Here is a 14,174-nt window from a genome sequence, read left to right as displayed (position 1 = left end):
GAGGATGGACTGAATACAGAAAGAGCCAGAAAGACAACAGAGAGGCAGGAAGAACAACAAGCTGATGTTCAGGTCTTTGAAAGGGAAGAAGATCATTTGACTGATGACCCTGGTTTCTGGCCAGCAGCTTTAACTGATCAGGATAGGGAGAAGATAGTAAGGAAATTGGCCATGAGAGAGAAAGAAGTAGAAATGCCATGTGATTCAAAGGGGAAGCCATTCCCTGACTACCTGAATTATACAAAGGCAGCAAATAAAAGAGAAAAGGTAAACAGAGACTGGCTGACTTTTAGTCAAAGTAATAATTCACTTTATTGCATACCATGTGTGCTTTTCTCCCATGTACAGAAAAAGCCTTCCACTAGTGCACTGACTGGTCAAAATGGGTATAAAATGTGTGATGTGAAGTGGCGTCGAATGTACAATAAATTCCCAGTCCATGAGAGGAGTGAGGCACATAGAGATTGCTACTTAAGATGGAAAAATCTGCAAGGATCTGTAATGAAAGATAGAGGTGTGGATTCTCTGTTAAATAAGGAGTTGCAAACAGAAATAGAGAAAAATAGAGCCATCTTGGAGAGACTCTTAGACGTAACCCTACACTTGGCCTCAAGAAACCTGCCTTTCAGGGGCAAAACCAAAGACCTAGATGACATTCATAATGGCAATTTCCTAGGCACACTGGAGCTCTTGTCACATTATGATCCTCTGCTGAAAGAGCACTTTAAAAAAATCAGGGACAACAAACAAAAACTAAAAGAAGGAAAAGGAACCAGGCTAACACATTATCTTAGCTCTGACAGTCAGAATGAGTTTATCAACTTATGTGGACGACGAGTTCTGAAAAGAATTCTGCAGGAACGGGAGGATGCCATATATTATGCTGTCATCTGTGATGCCACACCAGACATTTCCCATACGGAGCAAAATGTGGTGCTACTACGGTATGTTAAATATGACAAAGAAAAAGATGAGTGGGAAATTACAGAGAGGTTCCTTGAATTCAGGGATTTTCTCAAAAAGACGGGGAGTGAGAGATGATTGATGCAGTTCTTCGTGACCATGGGATAGACATCGGTGATTGCAGAGGGCAGGGCTATGACAACGGGGCTAACATGTCAGGGAAAATAAAGGGAGTCCAAGCTCAAATACTGAAGAAAAACAAGCTGGCTACTTATTCACCATGTGCCTCCCACACATTAAATCTTGTTGGTGTGCATGCTGCACAGTCAAGCCCAGAGGTATCCACATTTTTCGGCTGCATAAATCGCCTGTACACATTTGTAAGTGGCAGCCCAGAGCGTTGGGCCATCTATAAAGAGCAAACAGGTTGCTCATTGCATCACCTATCTGATACCCGCTGGAGTCCAAGGATTGAGGCTGTTAACCCTGTGGCAAAGCACCTACCTTCTGTCCTCAAATCCCTTGATAGCATAGTTATGACATGCAGTCTCACCAGTGAAGCAAGATCAGAAGCTAATGGTTTGAGGAAATACTTCATGTCATTTGATGCTGTTGTTCTTCTCACTGTCTGGCTGAAGGTACTGCAAAGTATTGACAACAGGAATGTTATTCTCCAGTCAGGAAAAATATCACTTGACATAGAAGCAGCCAATATCAGAGACTTGACAGAAGAGATGCAGTCTCTAAGAGATGCATGGGACACTCTCCTAGCTGAGGCAAAGTTGATAGCTGGGGAAATTAATGTTACACCTCAGTTAAGCAAGGAGTCCAGCCGCCAGAAGAAAAGGCGGAGATTCCATGATGAAACCGCTGAAGAGGAGACAACTCAGGAGAGTTCAGAAACAGTGTTTCGGAACACTGTGTTTTATACAGCCATGGACAGTATCATCAGTGACTTGGACACTAGGCTCCGGGGCATTGCACATATTGTCAACGAGTTTTCTGCTGTTCTGAAAGTTGGGCAGATTAGTGAGGGCAAAATCTCTTCTGTGTGCCAACCACTGATCACAAAGTATTCTAGTGATCTTACTCCTGATTTTGAAAATCAAGTAAGACACCTAAACAGTGTATATGCAGCCAACTTCCCCCCTAACCTGTCCCCTCTTGAACTCCTGAATGCAATTTGTAAGCTGCAGCTGCAAAGCATCTTTGGAGAAGTGTGCATCGCCTTGCGCATATTTTGCACCCTGCCAGTTACTGTTGCTGGTGGTGAGAGAGCGTTCAGTAAACTAAAAATGATAAAAAACTATTTGAGGTCCACAATGTCTCAGGAAAGACTTTGCAGTCTTGCCATGCTGTCAATTGAGAGTCAGTTGGCTAGAAAGCTGGACTTCAAAGACCTGATAAGTGATTTTGCACATGAGAAGGCTCGGCGTTGGGCTTTTGGTGAGAAGAGTTGAGCAAGGACCAGTGATTGAAAGGTTGCAAAAGGAAGCTTGACTCAGTCGGCAACGTTATATTATATATATATTTGCCATTCTTTCATATATTAAGTTCTACTTAAATGATGAGAAATCATATATGGCCATTTTGTATTCTGATGGCGTTTTTGTTTTTGCTGAGATTTTTTTCTCTCCACTGATTATAATTGCTATTTTTTCATGGAAGAGTTTATTTCCAATTTAAGAATCAGTGGTGCAGCAAATAAATGACTCAAAATTAATTCCATTGTATTCAGAGTGCTCAGTTCTTCCCCTACTGTACATGTCAACTGTCATGCTGTTCTTCTTTCACAAATATGGTAATGATAGTGAAAAATACCATTAAAATGCATAATTGTATGTAAAATAGCATCAAAAAATGTTGCCGCTGTGTTGGGGGCCCTGTAAAGATTCTTTTCATGGGGCCCAAAATCCCTAGCGGCGCCCCTGCTCACGGCGTTGCCCAACAATGTTTCGAAGTGCCGGCTGTGGAAAAGCATCACAGTGCGTCGGTCTTCAACGTGCCGTTTTCCCTCACGGAGGAACCAGGAAGAAATGCGCATGAGGAAGTGATGTCACAGAAATTGAACTTCAAAATAAAATTGCTACCCACAATCCATCACATCCAAATGAACCTTTTCAAAGTAAACATAAATTATGAAAATGCCTTAGAGGCAACACACAAATTACTTACTAAACAAAGATATGTATGTGAGTGTGGGTGTCTATGTAAATCAGGATGCTCTCAAAATGGTGGCTTTCCAAAAGTTCACACCTTCCTCAGCATGCTTTCAAGTTGGTCGCTGACCAACCTAAAGTTAACAGCCCTTCCAGTTCTTCTGAAGTTGCTTTACGACCGGTAGCGGGGGAAGGTTTAACTAGGTGAGGGGATATGGGTATGTCTGTGGGGAGCTAAGTTAGACAAAGAGGGTAACTAACCTTACTTTCGAATAACTTATAACCCAAAATATCACACACATATCAAACTCATAAACATCACATAGAATCGAATAAACAATCTTGCTTAGCCTAGTATAATTATTAAGCCCAGTTTTGTTACCGATCCGAGGAAAAGGGGAAAGGAATTTGTAGTTCAGTGCACAGTTCTGTGAAGTCTTCCGGTTGGTTGTAAGGTTTCTGCATTCGCGGTTCTGTTGAGCTGTGGGGCTCAGTTGTTGGTTCGAAGTTCTTACCTGCAGGCCAACGAGTCGCTGCTAGGAGTTTGGTAGAGGTTGAGATGCGAGGAGGTTTCCTTAATGAGATGAGCTGGAAGCTGCAACTTTGACTTCCTCTCGTTGGATGGGAAAAGAAGAAAGCTGGAGCAGCCAGGCTTCCCCCTCGGCGATGCAGGAGAAGAAGCTGGCAGCCTTCCTCCTTGGAAGGTTTGTGGAAAGAGAGAGAGAAGGGGGAAAAGTGGCCTTATATTGGCCCGGTTACCTCAAAGGTCATGGAGCCAGAGTGAACAATTGGAGTTGACCCTCGTTGCTTTTTCCCACCTCCTGGTGAAAATGTCCGGAACAAAGGACCTGCTGCATCCTGGGAGACTGAGTTCGGGAGGTTTTCTCAAGAACAAAGAAACATGCTGTTTTCAGGCTTTGACTAACATGTAGGCCAGGGGTGCCCACACTTTATAGGCTTTTTGAGCTACTCTTGAAATGACCACACCAGCCTGAAAATTCCACTTTTGTAGTGCTTCTACACATTAGTTTGGGTATCTGGCATGTCTACCGTCCCAAAAACTCTGGAAAAAAATCACTCCCGCGATTTGTTGTGGTTCCTCTATTTCAGAAACTATGTGCTAAAGTGCGTCCAATGGAATTTCCACTGAAATAGACGTCATAGTCGAAAAATGCCCATTTAGTACATTCCCCCATAGCTCTATGCACTCCCCCACTACCACTTGACCCACCCCTAGATGGAACCTCCCACTTTATAGAAGCTCGGTCCACCGGTGTCCGCCATTTCATTCTTGCAAGCCTTGGAAACACTTGGATAAGCTAACAGCAGCATGAATCGGTGGTCGGCTGCAAACATGTCTTTATGTGACTCCAGCTTCAGAAGACACAAGATTGGGATGGATTGAGTTCATATATGATGGCAACGTTCCTGCCACCACTTTGAATCGGACTGTTTTATCAACCTGGGCCAATATAACAACGGATTCTCGAAAAGGTTGTTATTGAAGACGAGGGAAATGTAAGTATTTTTTTTAAATAATTCTGGTATTTGCTTCTTTTAGACATTTTGTGTGGAGGCTAGTGCCGTTAGCATGTTGTGCTGTTTGTGAGGGGGTGGGGGGCTAGTATGTAGTGGTGGGGGATAGGTAGAGACTTTACAGGAGTTTTCATGTTCGACTATTAATAACGTTATTGAACAATTAATGAGGACGGCTGGCGAGTCTTAGCGAGAAGACGGCGTCAGAGTCCACGGTGAACGGTGTTCGCACGGCAGGTTCATGAGTGTTGTGCTCTCCACGCGCTTTCCCCCCCTCCGCTCGCGTGTGCCTAGTAGCTGCTGTAGCTGGAAGTTAGCTAAGGGCGCCGGCCGTGAGTAGCTGCCACGGGCGCAGGCCGTCAGCAGCTGCCACGGGGCGCCAACCTCACTACAAAAGTACAGGTTGGTTTACCCTCAGTTACTTCGTCATGTCATTGATTGTGTCTCCGTGTGAACGTTGTAACAGCATCTCATTTGTTGTGACTCCATGGATACTGAATGTCTGTTTTATCATAGGCTCACAGAAAACTGTGCTGCACTGATGTCGGTGTTGGGACCTCAGCTGTAAGAGACCTCGCTTGGAGGAGGGACAGGACAACCCAAGTATGGACTTCGGAGAGCCACAGGATGCTACCTATGATCCTGATGACTCGATCACAGTCTTGACTGAGTCAGCAGATGTGACGTGAGTGACTCAATATTTAATCTAAACATTTCAATAATCAGATAGATTACCATCCTACACTTTTTTAGCTGTTGCAGCCTTTTGGTGAAATATTTGTCTTTCTAATAGAATGGAATCTTCCAACCCTGTTCATAAGACACCCACATATATTATCTATGAAAACTGCCTCCTGGAGCTGTTTGAGGTGTGTCCTGTGTGTCGGCAGGGGACAGATGTAATATATAAGAAGGGCGAGTGCACAGCAAAGCCGGTGAAAGCAGATGCAACCTTCCGCGATTCTCACAGGCTTTATTTAAAATCCAAACATACAACAGTATGTGAAACATAAATAACATCAATTAACTGCTGTCTCTAAATGGTCTTCACGATTTAAAGACCATTTATTTATCGTCTTCACGATAAATAGAATAAAATAATTATAAAAAGAAAGTAATAAATACAAAAAGTGCAAAATGTCCAACTTTTTCCCCCAATTTGTATTACAGATAACGTGGATAACCTGTTGGACCTCATCTTTCACGAGGTTTTTCAGGACCCGGCCCCATATGTGAATGAGGAGCTGAAGATCTCAAAACGTGAGGATCTCTCTGCCAAGTATGAGAAACCTGACAAGCAGGAAGTTATAGCCCCTATGTGTCGAGTTTCAATCAAGGGCAGGTCTGAACCCTGCATAACTTCCCTGAGCATCAGGGAACACTCTGCGTATCTGGAGCACCACGCAGGAGGGCAGGACCACCCTGATTCTCCGGCCCAGAGGGCCTCAACACCAGCTCACAAAGCTTCTGTACGCCAAATACCTGTAACGGCTGAGCAAAGTTCACATTGTATTTAGAGAATAAAAGGTGACACACAAATATAAAGTGTTCCTTTGTTTACAGTATGGCTACTGATGGCAAAAAATGTATTTTTGTAATCAATGTTTTCATTATACTTGGTATGTTTAAAAAGCTCTGTGGCAATCTTTCTGACAATAAAAGTTTATAGAAGCAGTTGTGTGCTTTTAATGTTTGATATGTAACATGTCAACAATTGACACGTGTAAGATGAGCAGTTAGCAAAGTAATACACAGAGAAGAGTAATTTATGTATTTTATTCCTCAGTCATAATTTTATTGCAGAAATGACTGATATCTCATGCATAAAAAAAACAAAACTTACTGCTCTATTCCTCTTGGACATAAAGGCCCATAATCTGCCCTATAGATGTTGAATGCATTCTGTAGTGAGAACACATTCAAACACATGTCCTACACCTCCATGAGAGGGGGGAGGGGTGAGAAGGGGGAGGGATGAGAGGGGTGAAAGGGGGTGGGGTAAGATGGGGGCGGGGTGAGAGGGGGGCGGGGCCCTCAAAACAGCTTGATCTGAGGAGGTCTGTTTTAGACATAGTAAAAAGGTGCTGTTTTAAATGATCCTTGGGGTATTTTTACCAAAAAATTTTACAGACATTTCATTAAGACCCCAAGGAACCATATCAATTGTGGTGAATGGGCATAATATGTCCCCTTTAATGGGATTCGACCTGGAACAACAAATGTTGGAGGTGTTTGGAGATTTCTTTCATTTTCAGTCCGTATATAAATGGATTAAGAAGAGGATGATACACCATTATTTGTAATGTCAATATCAAACGGGCAAGTTTTGGTATATCTGATTCCAAACGAACTACAATGACATCATACGCAACGAAACAGGAAAGGTTGATAAGAACCAGCAGGTGAGGTAAACAGGTCTGTAGAGCTTTTGTCCTCATTGTTTTAAACCTTCTGTTAGTGACGATGAGTATCCTGATGTATGTAAAAAGTATGAAGAGCATCGGGAGAAGACAAATATTCACTAACAGAAACACTCCATAAATGGACAGAGTTACTGAGGGCACACATTGAAGTGTGAACATGGACGTGTTGCAGAAGAGGCCTTTCAGAGTGTTGTGACAGATCTTTACCTTAGTATACAATACAGCTGATATTCCAAATTCACAAGCAGGAACAAACCAAGCTGTGAAGAGAAAGACTTTTACAGTTGTCTTCCTCATGATGGTTGGATATTGCAGAGGTTTACATATGGACACATATCTGTCATAAGCCATGGCCGACAACAATAGAAACTCTGACGTGGTCATAGTGTAATACACAGCAGCTTGAAAGAGACAACGTGGGAAAGTCGTGATCTGTTCTTCAGATAAGAAGTCGATCAAAAGCTTGGGGTAGATTGTTGTGCTGTAAAGAATAGAGTTGATTAACAAAGCTGCAATGAAGATGTACATCGGCTCATGGAGGTTTTCATGAATCACAATAAGATACACAATGGTGGAATTCCAACAGATTATTATAATATATAGTACAAACATGACCACAAAATACAAATGTCTGTATTTCTGCAACTCCACATGTCCATCGAAAGTTATATACGTTACATTGACTTCATCATCCATCAGGCTTCTGAAAAACAGAGTGAATCAGTAACAGGTGCAGATCATACAACAGCCGTTCATAAAGATCCTGTAACAAGTCTCCCTGAGAGGAGTTCAGGAGCCTGTGGCCTGTAGGAGATTCACTCACAGACTCCAGAGGCACAGACACTGGAGGGCTGCACTCTGGCTTTTTATCAGACTGCTTCACCCTCCATGAATCTCATTAAACTCTCCAACAACATGTCAACAACTTCAGAAAACTCCAGGGTCCTGGACCCAGAGGGTTTGTTCCTGTTGACCTCCTCTTGTTAGTTTCGTCATCAGAGCAGTGAAATTCTTATGACCTGACGGGAAGTACAACATAAAAATAAATAACATATAACATATAACATTTTGTTGTGCAATAGTGCTTAAAAAGTGTTACCATAGAATGGTGTGCCTTTATGCACTCAATAAATTTGGTTAACAAAATAAAATATAAAACATTAATATTTAAAATATTAATATTAAATCATAACTTTAATTGGTTAAAGTTCTCGCGGGGCACCACCCTTCATAGAAGGGAAAAGATAGCCAATTTATTGATTAAGATCAGTCTCATTTAGATCTAGTTCAATTAGAAATCTCTATTTTACCATTAACGATTATATAATGAACAGGGAAGGCTATGGAGTTCTTAACAGTGTTACTGTTGGCAAAATTAACTTACTTTCAATTACTTTCAAATAACTTGTTGCCACAATATCACAACACATATCAAACTTATAAACACACACCGATCAAATAAACAGTCTTGCTTAGCGTAGTATAATTATTAAGCCCAGATTATGTTACCAGTCCGAGGGAAAGAGGGAAAGAAGTTGCAGTCCAGTTGCAGTTCTGTGACGTCTCCTGGGTTTGTGGTCGTAGAGTTCTGCATTCGCGATTCTGTCGAGCCGTGTGTTCAGAGGCTGGTTGAAGTTCTCCTGCAGGACATCGCGTCGCTACGAGGAGTTTTGTAGAGCTTGAAGGGCGATGAGATTTCCTTGAGAAGATGAGCTGGGAGCTGCACCTTTGACCTCCGGTAGTTGGTGGGAAGAGAAGATTAGGCTGGGGCAGCCAGGCCCTCTCCTCAGCAATGCAGGAGAAACGGCTGGAAAGCCCTGCTGTCCTTGGTGGGATGGGAGTAAGAGAGGCTGTAGCAGCCTTCCGCCCTCGGGAGGATTGGAGAAAGAGAGAGAAAGAGAGGGGAGACCTCTCCTTATATTGGCCCCGCTGACCTCACAGGTCTTGGACCAGAGTGACCAATAGGAGTGACCCTCGTGGTTCTTGACACCTTTGTGTGACATTGCCCAGATCCCAGAACATGCAGCATCCTGTTAAATCCTCTGGGAGACGGAGTTCCTTGACTGTCTTAAGACAAAGGGAACATGTGGCACTCTGGGAGACTGAGTTCACTCCAGAACATGCGGCTTGCTTGTTTCAAGTTTGACTGAAGGGAGGCCTGTGGTTTGCACAAAAACCATGTCCCAACATCCCCCCTGTGGCTTCAGGGATCGCACCTGACGTGTGTTCCTGAGGGCATATCTGAACATGTTTAGTGCAAGGCTGGAAAAGTCAATTGTCAGTTCATTTGGACGGTAACATCTGGGCATTTGTATATGCTATCTAGTTAAGCAAGAGCAAGATTCAAATTAGACAAATCATTCAGAGTTACAGTAACAGTACAATATGATTAACCTGTGCTGTTCACTAGGTTTAAGGAGAAAACAGAAAAATGTAACATTTGTAAATTGTAAGACAAGATGAAGAGAGAGACACGTACATTGGTAAGGTCATTTTTTTTTGGGAATGTCCAAGAGTTTTGTTACCTCATTGGATCTTACTTAATGTAGTACTCAGTCGTATCTGTTAGACTTAACAATTTTAAACTCCTCAGGTTTTCTGCAGAAGGATGTCATAATTTTCAAAATCTCAAAATTCAAATGACTATCATTGTTTCTGTAATAATATGCTAATGTCCTAACCTGTGTGGTATGGACTTTTATTATGATATGAAAGGTGTTCGATCCAAACATATTTACAAAGTTGGCAGTGGTATATAAGTTTAATCAGAATTTAGGTTTTTGAGTTTGCTGCTGTTGCTAACAAAAACAGTTTTCCTATTTAACTGCATGAAACTTAATACTGACTGTCCGTACAGGATTTAACTGTGTGTTGGTTATGGCCGTGAGGAGCGAGCTCTTGATCGCCTGTGTCTCGGCTCAGGGCTGTAACGCGCTGTGGGGCCAGGCTCTAAGTTGCGTTCAGAGGCGCTGTCACTGTGTGCTCGGTCATAACCATATTTTGAACTGTACTCAGAGATGCTGTCGTCATCTTCTGAGTAGTGGTTGTCTGTTTGGGCCAGAATGTCAGAGTACGGCTTCCTGCAGCTTCTACTGTGGGAATGCCTATCTCTGGGAAGTTGGTGAACATGGCGGATACGCTCTGTTTCCCCACGCTGCCTGTTGTCACCCCCCCTCGTTTTGTTGTGAGGGGGCCTTTTTGAGGCTGTGGATAAATTTGACACCTCGTTGTTAGTTCTGACAGGCTCGGTTGCACCAACTGGAGCCTTGAGAGTGATAACAGTTTCCCAAGCCACCTGTGACATCTTCCTGATCTGCTGCATCGAAGGTTTTCCTTCCTGTGTCATCAGTACAACATGTGTGCGTATACATGGATGTAAATTGCGTAAGAACATGGCCTTGAAGGTGGGATTTTCTTCTAGGCCTGGTTCGTTCTTTCCTTGAAAATAAACATGTCTTAAACGTTTGAAATAATCCTTGGGATTTTCGCGACGTGAATGTTTAATTTCGGATGCTGTAACAATGGCTGTTATCTCATCAGCAGTAGAAGAGAATTCCTCGACTAGTACTTGACGGAGCTCTGTGTAGTTACTGGTGACACTGGAAGGAAGTGACCGAATTAACTTGTGAACAGCTGTAGAGCTGGTTTTTAACACAAGTCTAACCTTCTCTCTTTCTGTTGCATTTGGCACATCACTTAAGCTGAGATCTAGTTCTCTAAAGTAATTATCAATGTTGTGATCACAGTTGTCTGGATCAAATTGTTCAATATCTTTAGCTAGAAACTCCAGCAACTTGAAGCGCGGACACTGTGAGGTCCGGCTGCGTGCATCACCTGCTACAGGTCTCTCTGGTTGAGGGGGAGGTGCTAAAACATGTTTGAATGATGAAGTCCCTCCTTTTTGAGAGTTGTGCACGGAGCAATGTGTCATGCAGCAGTGGATGAGAAGTGTATGAGGCACAATGTGTTCTTGAAGATAAACTACATGTGTCATCAATGTCAGTCTCAGAGTCAGAAAGATGGGCGGTTAGGAAGCTGTTACCTCTTCCTGTCAGTGGAGGATCAGAAAGTGACTTCATTCCCAAAGACTTCGGGTCGGATGGGATTCTGTCCCATCTTTGGAGTGAAGAGGGAGTTAACCGTACACTATCAGAGGAGTATGAATCGGAGTAACCAGAATCACATTGGTTCAAAAACTGATGTGAGGCCGCGGCTTCTAATCTAAGTTTTAACAATTCCTCCTTGTGTGAAAACAGATCTGACTCTGCTGAGTGCAGGTCTTCCAAATAGTGCAGAGTTTTCTTACTAGCAGTCTGAACCTCCTGGAGGAGAAAAGCATTTTGTGCTCTAAAGGCATTTACCTCCTGTTCCATGGCTGCTGTGCTCTGACAGGCAAGGTTGATTTGCGTGTGGAAATTTAGAATCATACATCTCAACAATGGACCCTTAGATGCTGTTTGTGTGTAACGAAGAGGACTTCGTTCCCTGGAGCTTGAGATGGGGTTGGGGGAATATTGCACCATGCACTTTTACCAGGTACATGCACTTTAATAATTGCACAGGCGTTGGTAAGCAGTTGCACTTTATTGGATTTGCAGAGTTTGCACATGGCATATATGCACACTTAAAGACAGTTCATCTTTATTGATGGGTGATACATGTATTGTCCTTTTTAAATCTGTGCTGGTAGGTTCTGTGATGGCCACATGGTTCCACCTGCAAAAGAGGGACATGAGAGTTAATGTGCATTTGTGGTAACTGAACGCTAAGATGAGATGTGACTAATATCATATGTTGTGCAATAGTGTGTGTTAGTATATTGGGAAGGGTAAAGTGTGTTGTGTGTGTAATGGTACTCACCAGTCTCTTTTGTCTCCAGGGTGTTCGGGCAAAACGCCTCCCCAGGAAACAAGCACCATATTTATAGTTCCGGGGGCATCCAAGTGGTGATTAGTGTGGGTGTGGGAAGATTAGTGTATGTGATTATTGTAATGTGCTGGAATTGGGGATGAGGGGGTGTTTGTAAATTAATGTGTGTGGGGTTGTGTGTATATAGGAGAATGGTGGGTATAATGATAAGATAAAACTGTTGTCAAAAGGAGAGCATGTCAGCATGGGGAATGGTTTCTCCCTCCTTAACTAGGCACCCTATATAAGGGGCCATTTTGTTATTGATGAGAGAGTTGTTTTCCGTGTGGGTGCTGCATGAGTTGGAGGACGTGTGCCATGTTGCCTGAGAGACCACAATAAACCCGTCTGTGACACGCAAACTATCCTGCCTTGGTCTTCTTTTGCTGTACGGTCCAGCCGTAAGTGTGGTCGTCCTAACATTGTGCATCACACCTGTCATTAAGTAAAGAATCTATTTCTTTATTACACTCATTGAAGTTCAACTTGTTGATGAATTCAGGATAGCCAGGGAAGAAACAAATTGTTCTACACAGGGATTCTCCATTGTTGGATCTGAAATGTAAGGATTAGATTTAAGTTTATAAATCAACAACAGTGTAGTTGGCTTTGGTGTTGCGATGGCAGACACCTTGTAGTGTGGATTTTATCGTACACTAGCCTAACCAAAACTATGGTGAGTAAAACAATTCACCAAACTTTGAATCACAATAACTGATATGCAGGGCAGTAACAGTTAGGGGTTCTATAAATTCACAGGGCTGTAAGCACGCTGTGGCTCTTTCTCAGGTTCTCTTATCCAACTTGGGCTGATATGCTAGGCAGTAACAGCCAGGTACAAGCTCTGTTACATAGGGCCGGTGGCACGCTATGTCTTAATTTAAAAGCATTTAACAGTTACAGGCAATTTCGCAGCTTGACCAGTAAACATTGAATATGTGATATTCAAATGTTAGAAGAAATTCTTAAAATTTTTACAAAGAACGTTCTACTAGAATTATTAGCAACAATACCAATCTTTTAGGGTAACACTATGGGACTTAAAATGGTAGTTCTTAATAATTAATTATTAATAAACATTTCATTTATGAGTAAATTAAATTTCACCACAATAAAAATTGTTTGTAAATACGGTTGAATGTCTACTCCGGTAGCAGACTAGTGGAATTGAATTCAAGCCTCCGGCTTGACTGAAAATTCCAAATTCACCTATTTCTGGCGTTTGCCAAAAATGAAAAACACATTAATATTGCATAGTCATGAAGTTTTTTGCCAACTGTACTCTGCCTCACACGGGGCACCATAAATGTTGTGCAATAGTGCTTCAAAAGTGTTACCATAGAATGGTGTGCCTTTATGCACTCAATAAATTTGGTTATCAAAATAAAATATAAAACATTAATATTTAAAATATTAATATTAAATCATAACTTTAATTGGTTAAAGTTCTCGCGGGGCACCACCCTTCATAGAAGGGAAAAAATAGCCAATTTATTGATTAAGATCACTCTCATTTAGATCTAGTTCAATTAGAAATCTCAATATTTTTCCATTATAGATTATATAATGAACAGGGAAGGCTATGGAGTTCTTAACAGTGTTACTGTTGGCAAAATTCACTTATGCAATATTAATGAAATAACAATTGTGAAAGTTGTATTTGAATTTGTTATGAACATAATAAAGTATAAAAACACAAATTACTAAACAATCAAACTAACTAATGACTAACTGACTAAATATGAGTGTGTGTGTGAATGTAAATTAGGGGCCTCCCAAAATGGCTGACCAAATGTCACACCTTTCTAGAATGCTTTCAAAATGGTAGTTTATCCCCTAAGATAAGAGCCCCCCCCTTCTTCTGAGGTGGCTTTACGGGGGTAGGTTTAATTAGGTGGAGACTATGCGTGTGTCTGTGTAGATGTTAATCAAATAATGCAAGAGTCAGAGAGACCTACAAAGGAGGCCTGTGAAGGGCCTAACTAACAATTACTTTCAAATAACTTGTTGCCACAATATCACAACACATATCAAACTTATAAACACACACCGATCAAATAAACAGTCTTGCTTAGCGTAGTATAATTATTAAGCCCAGATTATGTTACCAGTCCGAGGGAAAGGGGAAAAGAAGTTGCAGTCCAGTTGCAGTTCTGTGACGTCTCCTGGGTTTGTGGTCGTAGAGTTCTGCATTCGCGATCCTGTCGAGCCGTGTGCTCAGATGCTGGTTGAAGTTCTCCTGCAG

At 42.1% G+C, this 14,174-nt stretch overlaps 1 protein-coding gene across 1 annotated transcript; it reads right to left on the bottom strand.

Annotated features, from left to right (window-relative positions):
- Nucleotides 1-6,790: 6,790 nt before the first annotated feature.
- LOC128456094 (olfactory receptor 13C2-like) lies at nt 6,791-7,729 on the bottom strand. The gene has a single exon (XM_053440144.1). It carries the CDS (start codon nt 7,715-7,717, stop codon nt 6,791-6,793), a length of 927 nt encoding a protein of 308 aa, XP_053296119.1. The 5' UTR covers nt 7,718-7,729.
- Nucleotides 7,730-14,174: the final 6,445 nt, after the last annotated feature.

The sequence above is a fragment of the Pleuronectes platessa genome, chromosome 14 (genome assembly GCF_947347685.1).
Source record: "Pleuronectes platessa chromosome 14, fPlePla1.1, whole genome shotgun sequence".
NCBI lineage: Eukaryota > Metazoa > Chordata > Actinopteri > Pleuronectiformes > Pleuronectidae > Pleuronectes > Pleuronectes platessa.
The sequence above is the reverse complement of the archived record's forward strand: the minus strand, read 5'-3'. Positions and strand labels throughout refer to the sequence as shown.